Raw genomic sequence first — 14,378 nt, 5'->3', positions numbered from 1 at the left:
GCTATGCAACAACATGAATCAGTCATTAGTATACGTGTATCCCTTCTCTTCAAAGCCTCCCTCCCAGTCTCTATCCCTCCCTCCCTCCAGGTCATCACAGAGCACAGAGCTGAGTTCCCTGTGCTGTACCTCAGCTGCCTGCTGCTGCTGCTAAGTCGCTTCAGTCGTGTCCAATTCTGCGCGACCCCACAGATGGCAGCCCACCAAGCTCCTCCGTCCATGGGATTTTCCAGGCAAGAGTACTGGAGTGGGGTGCCATTGCCTTTGCCACAGCTTCCTGCTAGCTATCTAATTTACTCATGGTGACTGAACACCCACGGGCTTCCCTGGTTGCTCAGTGGTAAAGAATCTGCCCCACAGTGCAAGAGATGCTTGTTCGATCCCTGGTTGGGGAAGATCCCTGGAGAAGCAAATGGCAGCTCACTCCAGTATTCTTGCCTGGGAAATGCCATGGACAGGGGAGCCTGGTGGGCTCTAGTCCACTGGGTCTCAAAGATAATGGATACAGCTTAGCAACTAAAGAACAGGCTAACACCCAGTATTAACAGTCTTAACACCTCTTCAGCTTTAAAAAAAAGAAAAAAATCTATTCTGAAAAGTATTTATTCTTGTTCTCATCTCCTAGATCAATTAGATTAAACTTTTGAAACCTCCTTTAGTTTATTCGTATCTTTCCCCTTACTCTCAACAGATGACATTTATTTTTTAACATCACACACACACACAGCAGGCATTGTCTAACATAAAATGCCTCAGTTATTTCTCACACAATCCAAAACTCTTTATTACCCTTTCGGAGAACGTATATTCCTATATTCCAGATGGAGCCCTTTGTCTGAGTGTTCCATAAGGAATCAAACTAATTGTATCTGAAAGTCAAATAATTATATTCTACCCAAATCTGCTTCTATGCCTATCTTCTGTCTTGGTGAATGGAACCTGAGTATTTATCAATTTCCCTACCTGAAAATCTTGGACTCTCCCTACCCTTCACTGCTTTTCTCCTCACTTTTATTTAATCGAAAAGTGCTCTCTGTTACTCCTTGTAACTTCTTCTTCTCAAACGTTCTGCCAGTGTCATTTGATTCATTGTGTCATAGACTTTTAGTTAGCATGACTCCCAGGCCCTACCCTTCTGTGTGCAAAATGGTTTTTCTAACACAGCAGTGTGATAATATTATTTTGAGGTTCTGGCTTTCACTGTCACCTGCTGGAATGTTCTTTAAACCTTTATTTTCCAAGTAAACGTAAATCCTAGTTATTTAAAGTCAATTAAAGCTGAGTTCCTTTGCTTTGGGGATGGTACGGGAGAGGTCTGAGTACAAGGAAGTCCTAATCTTTCTGCCTCCCTCCTACACCCTCATTGCCACCCCCTTCCCCAGGCTGGATACACCCCCTCCTGAAGTGCCCTTGCTGAGCCTCCAGGGCCTGGGCAGGACAGTTAAGAAGGTGACAAAGTCTGAGTTTCATAGCATTAAGTCCATGCCATAGGCTTCCCTTGTGGCTCAGCTGATAAAGAATCCACCTGCAATGCAGGAGACCTGGGTTCAATCCCTGGGTTCAGAAGATCCCCTGGAGAAGGGAAAGGCTACCCACTCTAGTATTCTGGCCTAGAGAATTCCATGGACTGTGTAATCCTTGGGGTCACAAAGAGGACACAACTGAGTGACTTTCACCTCACTCAGGAGGTTTCCCAGATGGCCCTAGTGGTAAAGAACCCATCTGCCAGTGCAGGAGACCTACCAGATACATGTGCTGTCCCTGGGCGGGAAGATCCCCTGGAGGAGGGCATGGCAAGGCACTCCGGTATTCTTGCCTGGAGAATTGCATGGACAGAGGAGCCTGGTGGGCTACAGTCCATGGAGTCGCAAAGAGCTGGGCGTGACTGAGCACACACGCAGGCGTGCACATCAGCTGGCATAGTCGGCCTCCAGCCCTCACTCTCTGTCTCCTTGCCCCATGCACCCAGATCCTTTTCATGTCCAACTGTTAGCTGTGACTTAACACGAGCTTTGCTTACTCAGGACTCTGAACTTTTCTGCATGATGCTTCCTCTGCCCTTATTTCACAGCAAACACCATTTCTTCATGTCTCAGAGAGCGCTTCATTCTAATTCAAGAGGATATGCTGTGTTCCATATTAGGGGTGCAGTGATGGGAGAGATGGGGTCCCTAGAGAATGCAGCTGGGAAGCACCCTGGGCACCCTTGTGAAAGTCCCACCATCTGCCGCTTGCAGGATAGCTGGCATATCCATGCCTGTCTCTAGCTCCCACCTGTGACTGTTGTAGCTCATGCATTCCTAGAAATAATGCATTTCAGCTAAATATTACTTCTTTTTGTGTAAGATAGCAATTCAAAGTAGATATTTGTGACATTTGTAACCTTCCTTTCTCTAATAATATGGCAATTAGAAGAGGAGGTTGTATGGTTTATTAGATGCTTCAAACACTCATTCTGTATATTCCTGTTGGGCTCCCAGGGTCCAGAATATTAACTTTATAACAGAAAAGTGAAGTGAAGTGAAGTCTCTAGCTCTTTGCGACCCCATGGACTGTAGCCCGCCAGGATTTTCCATCCATGGAATTTTCCAGGCATGAGTACTGGAGTGGGTTGCCATTTCCTTCTCCAGGGGATCGTCCCAACCCAGGGATTGAACCCGGGTCTCACTCATTCCAGGCAGATGCTTTACCATCTGAGCCACCAGGGAATCTCCCTTATAAGAGTAAACGTTCTTTATTAGCCATCAGTTCTCTTCAGTTCCTCAGTTGCCTCCGACTCTTTGCGATGCCATGTGGTGCTGAAAATTATAAAACTACATAATTGGATAATAAACTTTGTCAGTCCACTAGAGGCTGTCCCTGAGTGTCCTTTTCAGAGTGCGGTTCTCCGAGCCTTACAGTCTCCGACTCTTTGCGATGCTATGGACTGCAGCACACCAGGCCTCCCTGTCCATCACCAACTCCGGGGGTTTACTCAAACTGATGTCCATTACATTGGTGATAGCATCCAACCATCTCACCTTCTGTCGTCCCCTTCTCCTCCTGCCTTCAATCTTTCCCAACATCAGGGTCTCTTCAAATGAGTCAGCTCTTAGCATCTGGTGGCCAAAGTATTAGAGTTTCAGCTTCAACATCAGTCTTTCCAATGAATATCCAGGACTGATTTCCTTTACTATGGACTGGTTGGATCTCCTTGCAGTCAAGGGACTCTCAAGAGTCTTCTCCAACACCGCAGTTCAAAAACATCAATTCTTCAGCACTCAACTTTCTTTATAGTCCAAATTTCACATCCCTACGTGACCACAGGAAAAACCATAGCCTTGACTAGACGGACCTTTGTTGGCAAAGTAATGTCTCTGCTTTTGAATATGCTATCTAGCTTGGTCATAACTTTTCTTCCAAGGAGTAAGTGTCTTTTAATTTCATGGCTGCAGTCACCATCTGCAGCGATTTTGGAGCCCCCCCCCCAATTTCTGCCACTGTTTCCATTGTTTCCCCATCTATTTGCCATGATATGATGGGACCTTGCTGCTGCTAAGTCGCTTCAGTCGTGTCCAACTCTGAGCGACCTCATAGACGGCAGCCCACCAGGCTCCCCCGTCCCTGGGATTCTCTAGGCAAGAACAGTGGAGTGGGTTGCCGTTTCCTTCTCTAATGCATGAAAGTGAAAAGCCAAAGTGAAGTTGCTCAGTCATGTCTGACTCTTAGCGACCCCATGGACGGCAGCCTATCAGGCTTCTCCATCCATGGGATTTTCCAGGCAAGAGTACTGGAGTGGGGTGCCATTGCCTTCTCCGATGGGACCTTAGGTCAGTGTAAAATTTAGGTGGTTATTTCTTATTAGCTGTTTTATAGGGTACAAAGAGACCATTTTCCTAGTATCCTTTAAATCAGATCTTGCAGTGAATTGACCAGTTGTGCCATATAATTATTCATTTTACTATTCATTAATTCATGCATATATTTCTTTTCCAAAACATACTATGTGTCAGGAATTCCATAAGGAACAGAGGATCCTTTAGAGTCAGGGAGGAAAACAGGCAGTTAGGTGATCAATTATCTAACAGTAAAATAAATACTCCCCTCTATTTATCAGGAGTGTCTGAGATTTGAACCATAAATTTAAAATATCCAGGTTAGCTAGAGGTAGGGGTAGGTATGAGTGGCAGTGGATTGGAAGTTCCAGGGATAGAAAGCAACCTGTACATTTCTCTTTAAATATTAAAATCATGTCCCATCACAGTACAGAGCACAAACTTTAAGACGGTCAATATTTATTTATTCAAAAATATTTACTGATCACTTACAATGTGCCAGGTACTATTAAAATTACTGGGAGTACATCGGTGACCAAAATAGAACTAACCTTCCCATAGTCACTTACGTTCTAGTGGGGAAACAAAGACTAATAAAAAAGTTAAAAAAAATTATATCAGGTTGGATGGTAATGAGTGCTTTTGGCAATAATGAATCAGGAACTGTGGGTAGAGGCTGAGGATGAATGAAAGTCCTAGGTTTCGCAAGGTTGATTGAAACTGGGATGAGGGTCAGAAGGAGGTAATTTTTGATGGTGCCAGAGTGGATAGTAGTCATGACTTTGGAAGTATTGGGCTCAGCCTGGAGATAGGGTTGGGGGAGGGGTTCTGGCAGGATGAGAGTCCTGATGGCCTTTGGAATGGGCAAGAAGGTAGGCTTTTTGGGTACCCTGAGAGACCTAGGCTGGGCTTTGACTCATTTAGACTGGGACAGATGACATGATCAGAGCACAGATGAGTTGGGTAGCCAGGATCCCATGGTGGAGAGCGTTGTCCATCATGCTGCGTTTTGAATGTTATCCAGAAGAAAATAGAGAGCTGTGGAAAGGATGTAAGGCAGAAAATACCCACTGTCAGGTGTGTGGAAGCTATCGTGGAGGCAGATGAGGTTGAGAGTATAAAAAAGATTGAGAATAATAAACACCATTTCTGACAAACGTTAAGGTACTTTTCATCTTGGGTCCGCTCTCATTGCCTGTTTGATGTGGCCACAGCACAGTGGATTTGTTCTGAGATGCTCCATTATCAATAATGGTATTTCATTCTTGTCATATTGTCTGCATAACCAAACAGTCATACCACAAGGGCTTGTTTTAGACAGAAAAGGTGAAGCAAATCCTTTTGGTTCATAAGGAGGTTAATCAACTTAAGAACAGAAAATTGTATAGTGAAAATGAGGTACTTAAACTTTGGGAAAATGTTCCTTTGCCGAATGACCTTGCTGAATGTTCTTGCCAGAAGACACACTTCATTAATTGTGCTGAGAAGAAAGTATTACTCTTATCAGGACTGTCTTAAGGATATTCAGTGGATGTGTGTGTGTTTGTGTGTATTTACTGTAAAGTAGTTTTATAGGTCTTTTGTGTCTAATAAGCTATTCAGTTTCCACCATGCAAACATAGGCGGGGCAGTTGCCCCCAAACGCAAACTGAACACAGTTCACGATGATGTAACTATGAGATGAGTAGATTCTTGGCACACAGTAGGCCATTTTAAAGATATTTGAGCATTTATTAATGTAGATATACTTTATTGATAATAATGATTAGAGTCTGTGCAGTTTATGTGCCTACATACATATGCTTTAGAAATAAAGATAAGAGAATTTTTATACACTGGCCAACTAGCATTTATATATCTACCATTACATTTTTTGTACCTCTATAGTGCCAAATTCAGACTTCTAATTAGTACTATTATTAGTAGTAATGCTTACATTATGTTACTCCAATAAATCTTGTATCCTGAAACCCTATAAGGGCAATATAATATTTATTAGTTTCAGTGCAGTTCAGTCGCTCAGTCGTGTCCGACTCTTTGCGACCCCATGAATCGCAGCACGCCAGGCCTCCCTGTCCATCACCAACTCCCAGAGTTCACTCAAATTCATGTCCATCAAGTCAATGATGCCATCAGCCATCTCATCCTCTGTTGTCCCCTTCTCCTCCTGCCCCCAATCTCTCCCAGCATCAGAATATTTTCCAATGAGTCAACTCTTCTCATGAGGTGGCCAAAGTATTGGAGTTTCAGCTTTAGCAACAGTCCTTCCAAAGAACACCCAGGACTGATCTCCTGTAGGATGGACTGGTTGGATCTCCTTGCAGTCCAAGGGACTCTCAAGGGTCTTCTCCAACACCACAGTTCAAAGGCATCAATTCTTCACTGCTTAGCTTTCTTCATAGTCCAACTCTCACATCCATACATGACCACTGGAAAAACCATAGCCTTGACTAGATGGACCTTTGTTGGCAAAATAATGTCTCTGCTTTTCAATATGCTATCTAGGTTGCTCATAACTTTCCTTCCAAGGAGTAGTGAAGTGAGTGAAGTCCTTCAGTCGTGTCTGACTCTTTGCAACCCCATGGACTGTAGCCTCCCAGGCTCCTCTGTCCATTGGATTTTCCAAGCAATAGTACTGGAGTGGATTGCCATTTCCTTCTTCAAGGAGTAAGCGTCTTTTAATTTCATGGCTGCAGTCACCATCTGCAGTGATTTTGGAGCCCCCTAAAAATAAAGTCAGCCACTGTTTCCATTGCTTCCCCATCTATTTCCCATGTGATGGGACCAGATGCCATGATCTTTATTTTCTGACTGTTGAGCTTTAAGCCAACTTTTTCACTCTCCTCTTTCACTTTCATCAAGAGGCTGTTTAGTTCCTCTTCACTTTCTGCCATAAGGGTGGTGTCATCTGCATATCTGAGGTTATTGATATTTCTTCTGGCAATCTTGATTCGAGCTTCTGCTTCTTCCAGCCCAGCGTTTCTCATGATGTACTCTGCATATAAATTAATTAAGCAGGGTGATAATATACAGCCTTGACATACTCCTTTTCCTATTTGGAACCAGTCTGTTGTTCCATGTCCAGTTCTAACTGTTGTTTCCTGACCTGCATATAGGTTTCTCAAGAGGCAGGTCAGGTGGTCTGGTATTCCCATCTGTTTCAGAATTTTCCACAGTTTATTGTGATCCACACAGTCAAAGGCTTTGGCATAGTCAATAAAGCAGAAATGAATGTTTTTCTGGAACGCTCTTGCTTTTTCCATGATTCAGCGGATGTTGACAGTTTGATCTCTAGTTCCTCTGCCTTTTCTAAAACCAGCTGGATTAGTTTGCAGAGCTTCAAATCAATCATAGGTATCGTTTACTTTGTGATGTGTTCTAAAAATATTTAGTAGCAAGCTAGAAAATATGCCATGATATTAGGTATTTGCTTTTAGGCGCTAGAACAGAAGCCCTATGAAAATGGGATTTTCATCTGTGTTGTTCAATATTTGATCTCCTGTGCCTAGAACCTAGTTTTACATGAATAACACTAAAGGTCTTTAATATGTATTTAGGTTTGGGACTTCCTGGTGGCTCAGCAGTAAAGAATCCACTTACCAATGCAAGAGACAGTGTTTTTTTTTTTTTTTTTTAATCCCTCTGTTGGGAAGATCCCCTGAAGAAGGAAATGGCAACCCACTCCAGTTCTTGCCTGGGAAATCCAGAGAGCTTGCTAGGCTACAGTCCATGGGCTTGTAAAAGAGTTAAACATGACTTAGTGACCAAACATAACAACAACATGCTTATAAAGGATATGCTAGTTGTATACCTATTAAACGAAAAGAAAAATCATTCATAATCCATTTCCCTCTGAGAAAATGCATGTAAAGATTTGGTAAATATGTATTTGTATGTGTGCATGCTCATACATGCAAGCCATTGTATACAGTCTTTTCACAAACCAGTATTAAATAGATGGCCCAAGGACTGATCTGAATGGAAGGTGAACATTTAAGAGCTCTCAGCCATGGCTAGGATCTCTAATTTCGTTCCAGAAGTTTATGAAATAATCAATATAGGTACTCTTGAGAGTCTTGAAAACCAGTCTTAAAAGGTCATTTATTGAGAGGCAGGAGACAGATTTCACCGATTTGGTTTTTGCTCTCTAGCGCTACAAAAGTATACTTAAAGCTTGAAATAATCCTGCATCAGGTTGCCTTTTAAATTGTGGGTACACAACCGGTCTTTGTTTTCTTGAATGCAAAATGGAAATAATATCTGTCTTACTGGGTCGTGTGAGACTCAAAAATGTAATTTACATTAACAATGCCGGCTATTACTGTTATTCACAAATAGGTCATTTTTCTGTATTTCAGTTTGGCAAATACAGAATAAAGATCAAATTCAGTGTAGTCTTTTCCCCCTTACAATATCATACATCCAGAAAGAGCATAGTAAAATTTAAAGAGTATTATTAGGGACTTCCCTGGTGTTACAGTGGATGAGAATCTGCCTGGCAGGGCAGGAGACATGGGTTCGATTCCTGGTCCAGGAGGATCCCATATGCGATGGAGTGACTAAACCCATTGGCCCCAAATACTGAGCCAGTGCTCTAGAGCCTGAGGGCCACAACTGCTGAAGCCTTGCGGGCCCGAGAGCCCATGCTTAGCCAAAAAAGAAGCGCCGCATGAGAAGCCTGTACACCGCACCTAGAGAGTAGCCCCCACTCACCTCAGCTAGAGAGAAGCCTGCATGCAGCAATGAAGACCCAGCACAGCCAAATTAGTTAATTCCTTAAATAAAAATAAAAAGTATTATGGAGATTTCATTTTAATATGACAAATACAGGAATTTTGGTAACATGACTTTTCACATGTGGTGGTTTAATTCCCACACTTAGAGTATATTTAGGGAACTGAGATTAATTCAACCAACTCTCAATACACTGCCTGTGGACAGACAATGTGTCTGCACTGTGCCTGCACTGTGGTTGCCACTAGCTCAAGGTAGCACTGAAATCTAAATTCAACAATCAATTAAAACAACTCAGTTCTTTACTCAAATACCAGCCACGCTCTAAACAACTGTGTGTGGTTAATAGCACTGTTAAACAGTGCAATGTACAGAACATTTTTATCACTGCAGAATATTATACTGGTCAGGACTGAGAGAAAAGTCTTGTTTTTACTGCTTTTTGAAAAGAGCCAGAAGTTTGAAATAAGATGTGCTTGTATGCTCAGTCGCTGAGTCGTGTCTGACTCTTTGTGACCCCTGGGATTGCCAGGCTCCTCTGTCCATGAGACTTTGCGGGCATAAGTACCGGAGCGGATGGCCATTTCCTTCTCCAGGTGATCTTCCTGACTCAGGGACTGAACTCACATCTCCTGTGTCTTCTGCGCTGGCCAGAATATTCTTTACCACTGAGCCACCTGGGAAACCTCGATATGTGATTATACTATGTGATAAACTGCTTGAGAAGCCTGACAAATTTCTGCAAATTGAACCAGTATAAAAACTGGAAAAACCAAATTACCAGAGTGTTTTCTTGTGTGATAGCTTCAGAATTTTAATTTGTGTTATTAGCTTTGAATATTTCATTTTAATAGAGGACGGGAAAGAATGGAGATAACACTACCGTTTTCATTATCTGGAATGCTAGTGTTTGAAAATAAAATAAACTGGAGCAGAGACGGAAATTGAACATGTACCAAGACAGATTTGCTAATAATTGAACCTTGAGACTGGAATTAAATGTATCTAATAGAATAGAACCTTTAAAATCATTGTTTCAAGAAATGGAGTATCCATATCAGAATACAATGAAAATAAGGTGTTTAAAGAATTTGTTAGTTATAAACAATATTCAATTTGACTAATGTTAGTTATTTTTGTACTTAAACCTTTGCAGAGAAGAATGTTTATATATATGTATACATATATATAAAATCATCATAAAAGCAGAAAAATGCCATCAGAGTACAGTTTAATTATTCCCAACAAAATTAATAGACTCTAATTGCCATGCTTATTTTTCACTTTATTTTGTACTTTGTTGTACCTTGTAAAATATATTATATGTGTATAGCTATATATGGGTCTGTGGACATAAATGGCATATGTGCAGATGTATACTCTTCACTTTTGTGGGGAAATATTTAAAGAAGTATAACCTTGGGCAAGTCAGAGAATGTGTGAATTTGGGTGTCAATCACATGATCTTCAGAACTAAATATTGACCGCTTGAGGCAAAACAAATACACCTTGCTTTTATACCTAGCTTCACGTACAGTTCCAGTTGCGAAGAGAGAGTTTCGCCAGTGATTGGATGGGTTAAAACGGGCTTTGTTAAAGGGAAGTAGGCTTTTGAGCCTCTTCTTCAGAGGCTATTACTGCTAAAGAGAATTGGGGATTTCCCCCACTTCATGAGATGCTGTAGGCAGGAAACCAGGCTTGCTATGTTCATTTGCCGTTTGCAATCTCCTGTGTTTTCTGTATAACCCTTAGCACAAACTGCTTAAAAGGAAAAAGACTTTTCTCCAGGGAAGTGTACTTTCTGAGAGATGAGTAAGTACTGGGTAAGACCTACAGCCAAATTTAGGGACAGGAAAAAAAATTTTACAGGGTAGAGTACAGATGTAAAAATAACCTCTGTGAAGACAGATTGAGGCCCTATGACCTGTTTTCAAAATACTAAATGAAAAAATAAACATTTTCATCACATAAGAAAAAGTGAGCTGATCTAAGGGAGAAGGTTAGGGCAAGAACCATCCCAAGCGTTTTTAATGCAATACCTCGAGATTTAGTAGTAGTCCAGCTCTCTCTCTATTTTTTTGCTGTTGTAAAGTAATTGTGAAAAAGGCCTTTGACATTTTATTTGTTTTCTCTGATGCACCCTATAAATCTTTGCAAAAAGTATACATGTTACCTCTCAAATTTAGCTGAAATTGGGCTTAAGGAAAATTGGATTCATTCTTCCTTGTATGTTGTCATATATACCCATAATTTCTTTTTAAATAACTTTTCAATTCTTTTATATGTGAAATTAAGGTGCAATTCAAAGCATCATACAACTTTTAGTTTATAACATATCATGAATTGCAAATGGCAAATGGTCCTTTTGTCAAGCAGAAACAATTTTAGTAGAGTAACATGTTTCTTGACCAAAAGTAGTATTAAATTTAAATTATACATTTGTGTTTATGTTCAGTATGTACATTACATACAAGAAAGGCAAGCAGAAAACTGTGATACTCATGTTCTCCAAATTTTCATGTTCAGTATTATGAAAACTGATACTGAGGTACCATAACCTTCGTTTTATAAATAAAGATGATCATAAATGAAAAGATGTAAGTGAAAATGGATACTTTTTGTCTTTCTTCCAGATGAATGTGACAACACACGCTTTTTAGTCTTTCTTATTTTGTGCTGAGTTGTGGTGTAAAAGAATTAAATGTAATTTATTAAATCAGTGCCATAAAGGGGGAGCATGGAAGAGAGGATTAGCTCATCATGCAGGATGAGTTAGGTCATAGTTTATCCAACCGTAATTCAAGTGCTGTATTCTCCAAGTCTGGAAGTTATGGCCATGTGAAGGATCAGTGCCAAAAAGTCTTTTATCATAGACTGAAACTGCTTATTCCTGCAGCTGGTGAGGCTTTAGATGGTTAGTTAGAAGTAGTCAGGTATTTTCTTTTTAAAGCTCAGGATTATCTTCTATTTTCTGCCCTTGGTTTATAAAAGTGACCATATTACTTTGCATTGGCTATACAGTGACACTTTGTCAAGGGGGGGAAATCAATTTATAATGTATGTATGTGTACATGTATATATGTGTGTGTGTATATCTTTTTCAATAACGGTAAACAGAAGTAGCATTAATGTGAAGCATAGAGTTATATTTGAACTAAGGCTTTGGTAAAAATGAAAGATGTAAAGCACTGGTTTTCAAACTGTGGGTTGTGGCCCATAATGAATTCAACTTAAGGGGTCTTGGACAAAAGAATTTTAAGAACGAAATAGAAGAGAATAGGTTAGCAGTGGAAGGAAAATATTGGCACGTCTAGGAAACCTCCTAGTGTGTGTGTGTGTATTTGTGCTGGATTAAGACGTAAATTGTTTTCCTTACTTTTTCTTCCTATTGGCCTTGAACAAAAATAGTCTGTAAGCGATTAGTGTAGACTAAAGAGGACAAATTTGCTAGTTATGAAACTCTGGCAATTAATTTCACTAAGGTTGCTTCTCATCTGTAAAATGGTAATAATGCAGTCTCCTTCACAGGGTTAATGGGAGAGTTAAGTAAGACGATGTTTCATGTTCAAGTGCCCAGCGTGGTTCCTGGGCATATCACACAGTCAGTAAATGACACATTTTCTTAGTAGTAACCTTGTGACTACTAAACTAACTTCTGATTTTTCATAATGCATGAAATTGTATTCCTGGATATCTTGACATGGCTGAAGGAAGTGACTGGTATTTTATCAAAGTTGCACGTGGAAGGAAATAAACTAGAGCAACAGATGTCATTAGGTTGAGGTGTGCTGGTGAATGACAGATGAATGACAGGCTTTTAGACTGCTGTATTTGGTTAAGGTTATTCCTTCCATTCCAGTAACTCCTGGTTGATTAGGAACCATGTGGCCATTCGCCCCATTAGCCGTCTCACCCTCATACTTTTCATATGACCAAACAGACCTCAGAGGATGATCGGGGTTTACCTTGCCAGATGCATATGGTCTTGTTTCAGAGGCTTCTCTCATAAGATGGAACTATTTATTGTGATAAGGTTTCAGCTTATTTATCATCATCCAGATAATCTGCAGTCATTAGCTCTTATGACTAGACATTCAAGTTCACTACCCTTGTCTTGGAATAGGCACAGTAAATAGGTGTCAGAAATAAAGTATGGACCGTATTTAAACTGCAGTTGTGTAGTCTTACTTCGCTAATTAAATCTGTCATGTTTATCCAGGTTTTTTGTATGTTCTTTTTCTCTTACCCATGGAAAGATTCCTTGATGGCCAAAAGGATGTCTTTTGCATGACTGGACACAAATGCACGTTTTTATGTATGAATGATACCTGGTTGTCAGCATGTAAATCGTATTGTGACATTTCCTCAGCTTTTTTTTTTTTTATTTTATTTTAATGAAAGACCATTTTCAGTCTTCCAAATGATTTACAGCTGTCACTGCCTAAAGTGGAGAAAGGTGGAATAGGAAAGTAGTGCTTCATGCTTTGGGTTCTGTCCACCAACTAACCCTGGGCAACAGAATTCTGACCCACATACCCTCCAGTGAGTCTGCAGAGCAGCCTAGTGTCCCTGAATGCCAAAGAACTCTCCATTACTTAAAAGAGTCACGGAATGTTTGTCTCCGTTGTACTAGTACCAGAGGTCTGGGTTGTTTGATGCCTAAGAAATATACAGTTCTTTATATGGTCTATGTATTCATTATCTCTCCATTTCCTTTTTTTTTTTTTTTTTTTTTTTGTTTGAGAGCACTGTGAATTTCTTTAAGTATGTAAAGACAAATAATTTGTTTTCCAGGTCTGAAAATGAATAAAGGTGCCATCACCCCTCCTCGTACTTCTCCAGCAAACACGTGTTCCCCAGAAGTAATCCATCTGAAAGATATAGTCTGTTACCTGTCTCTCCTTGAAAGAGGAAGACCTGAGGATAAACTGGAGTGTATGTGCTTCTTCATTTAATTTACTTATCATGATTGGGGTGGGGGAAGGGCCTGGATATTGACAAACTTAAAATTGTTTCTGCTATGGTTGCCTACATTCTTATTAAATGAAGTGACCTTGGTTATTAATAATAAAAAATCCTCCAACTGAAAATCAGACAGTTAAAAGATACTAAGAATCTATCAATTTTAGGTTATTATTGATCAAAGTCTATTTATTTCTGAGTATTTGAGTATGTTCATCAATTGACCTATTTTTTTAATTTGCTCAGTTTGTTAACCAGGTTATGTTGAAAAGTATCTTTTGTGTTCTTTTGAAAAAAAAAAAAACAAAAAACGCTTACTTCTAATATATAAAAGATCTTCTAATATATAAAAGATCTTCTCATTGGTCAGAAAGAGGGTTCAGTTCATTATACACAGTCTACCTGAGCCTTTCTCTTTGGAAATCTTCCTTGAAAGCTTCTGGACTAAGTTTCTTTGCTAGGAACAAATAATTTCTTAAACGCCAAATATGAGAGTTTCATTTCTAGAAACTAGCTCTGAATATTATAATTAAAGAATAGCTATTTTCCTTCTAGCATGTAGCAGGCATTTCTTTTTTTTTTTATTTATTTTTATTTATTTTTTTTTAACTTTTTTTTTATTTTATTTTTTTTAATTTTTTTTTTTTTAGTTTTTTATTTTTTAAATTTTAAAATCTTTAATTCTTACATGCATTCCCAAACATGAACCCCCCTCCCACCTCCCTCCCCAGAACATCTTTCTGGGTCATCCCCATGCATCAGCCCCAAGCATGCTGCATCCTGCGTCAGACATAGACTGGCGATTCAATTCACATGATAGTATACATGTTAGAATGTCATTCTCCCAAATCATCCCACCCTCTCCCT

General features: G+C 40.0%; 1 protein-coding gene across 7 annotated transcripts in view; it reads left to right on the top strand.

Annotated features, from left to right (window-relative positions):
• Positions 1-14,378, top strand: part of DGKB (diacylglycerol kinase beta) — an 877,599-nt gene that overhangs the window by 217,017 nt on the left and 646,204 nt on the right. For all 7 annotated transcript variants that reach the window (XM_069587582.1, XM_069587580.1, XM_069587583.1 and 4 more), the window contains one exon: positions 13,344-13,484. In XM_069587582.1, the coding sequence (XP_069443683.1) occupies positions 13,344-13,484 (141 nt within the window). The remainder of the gene's footprint in view (positions 1-13,343; positions 13,485-14,378) is intronic.

The sequence above is a fragment of the Ovis canadensis genome, chromosome 4, assembly GCF_042477335.2.
Source record: "Ovis canadensis isolate MfBH-ARS-UI-01 breed Bighorn chromosome 4, ARS-UI_OviCan_v2, whole genome shotgun sequence".
In the NCBI taxonomy this organism is placed as follows: Eukaryota; Metazoa; Chordata; class Mammalia; order Artiodactyla; family Bovidae; genus Ovis; species Ovis canadensis.
Note: the sequence above shows the minus strand (reverse complement) of the source record. Positions and strands in the feature narration are given on the sequence as shown.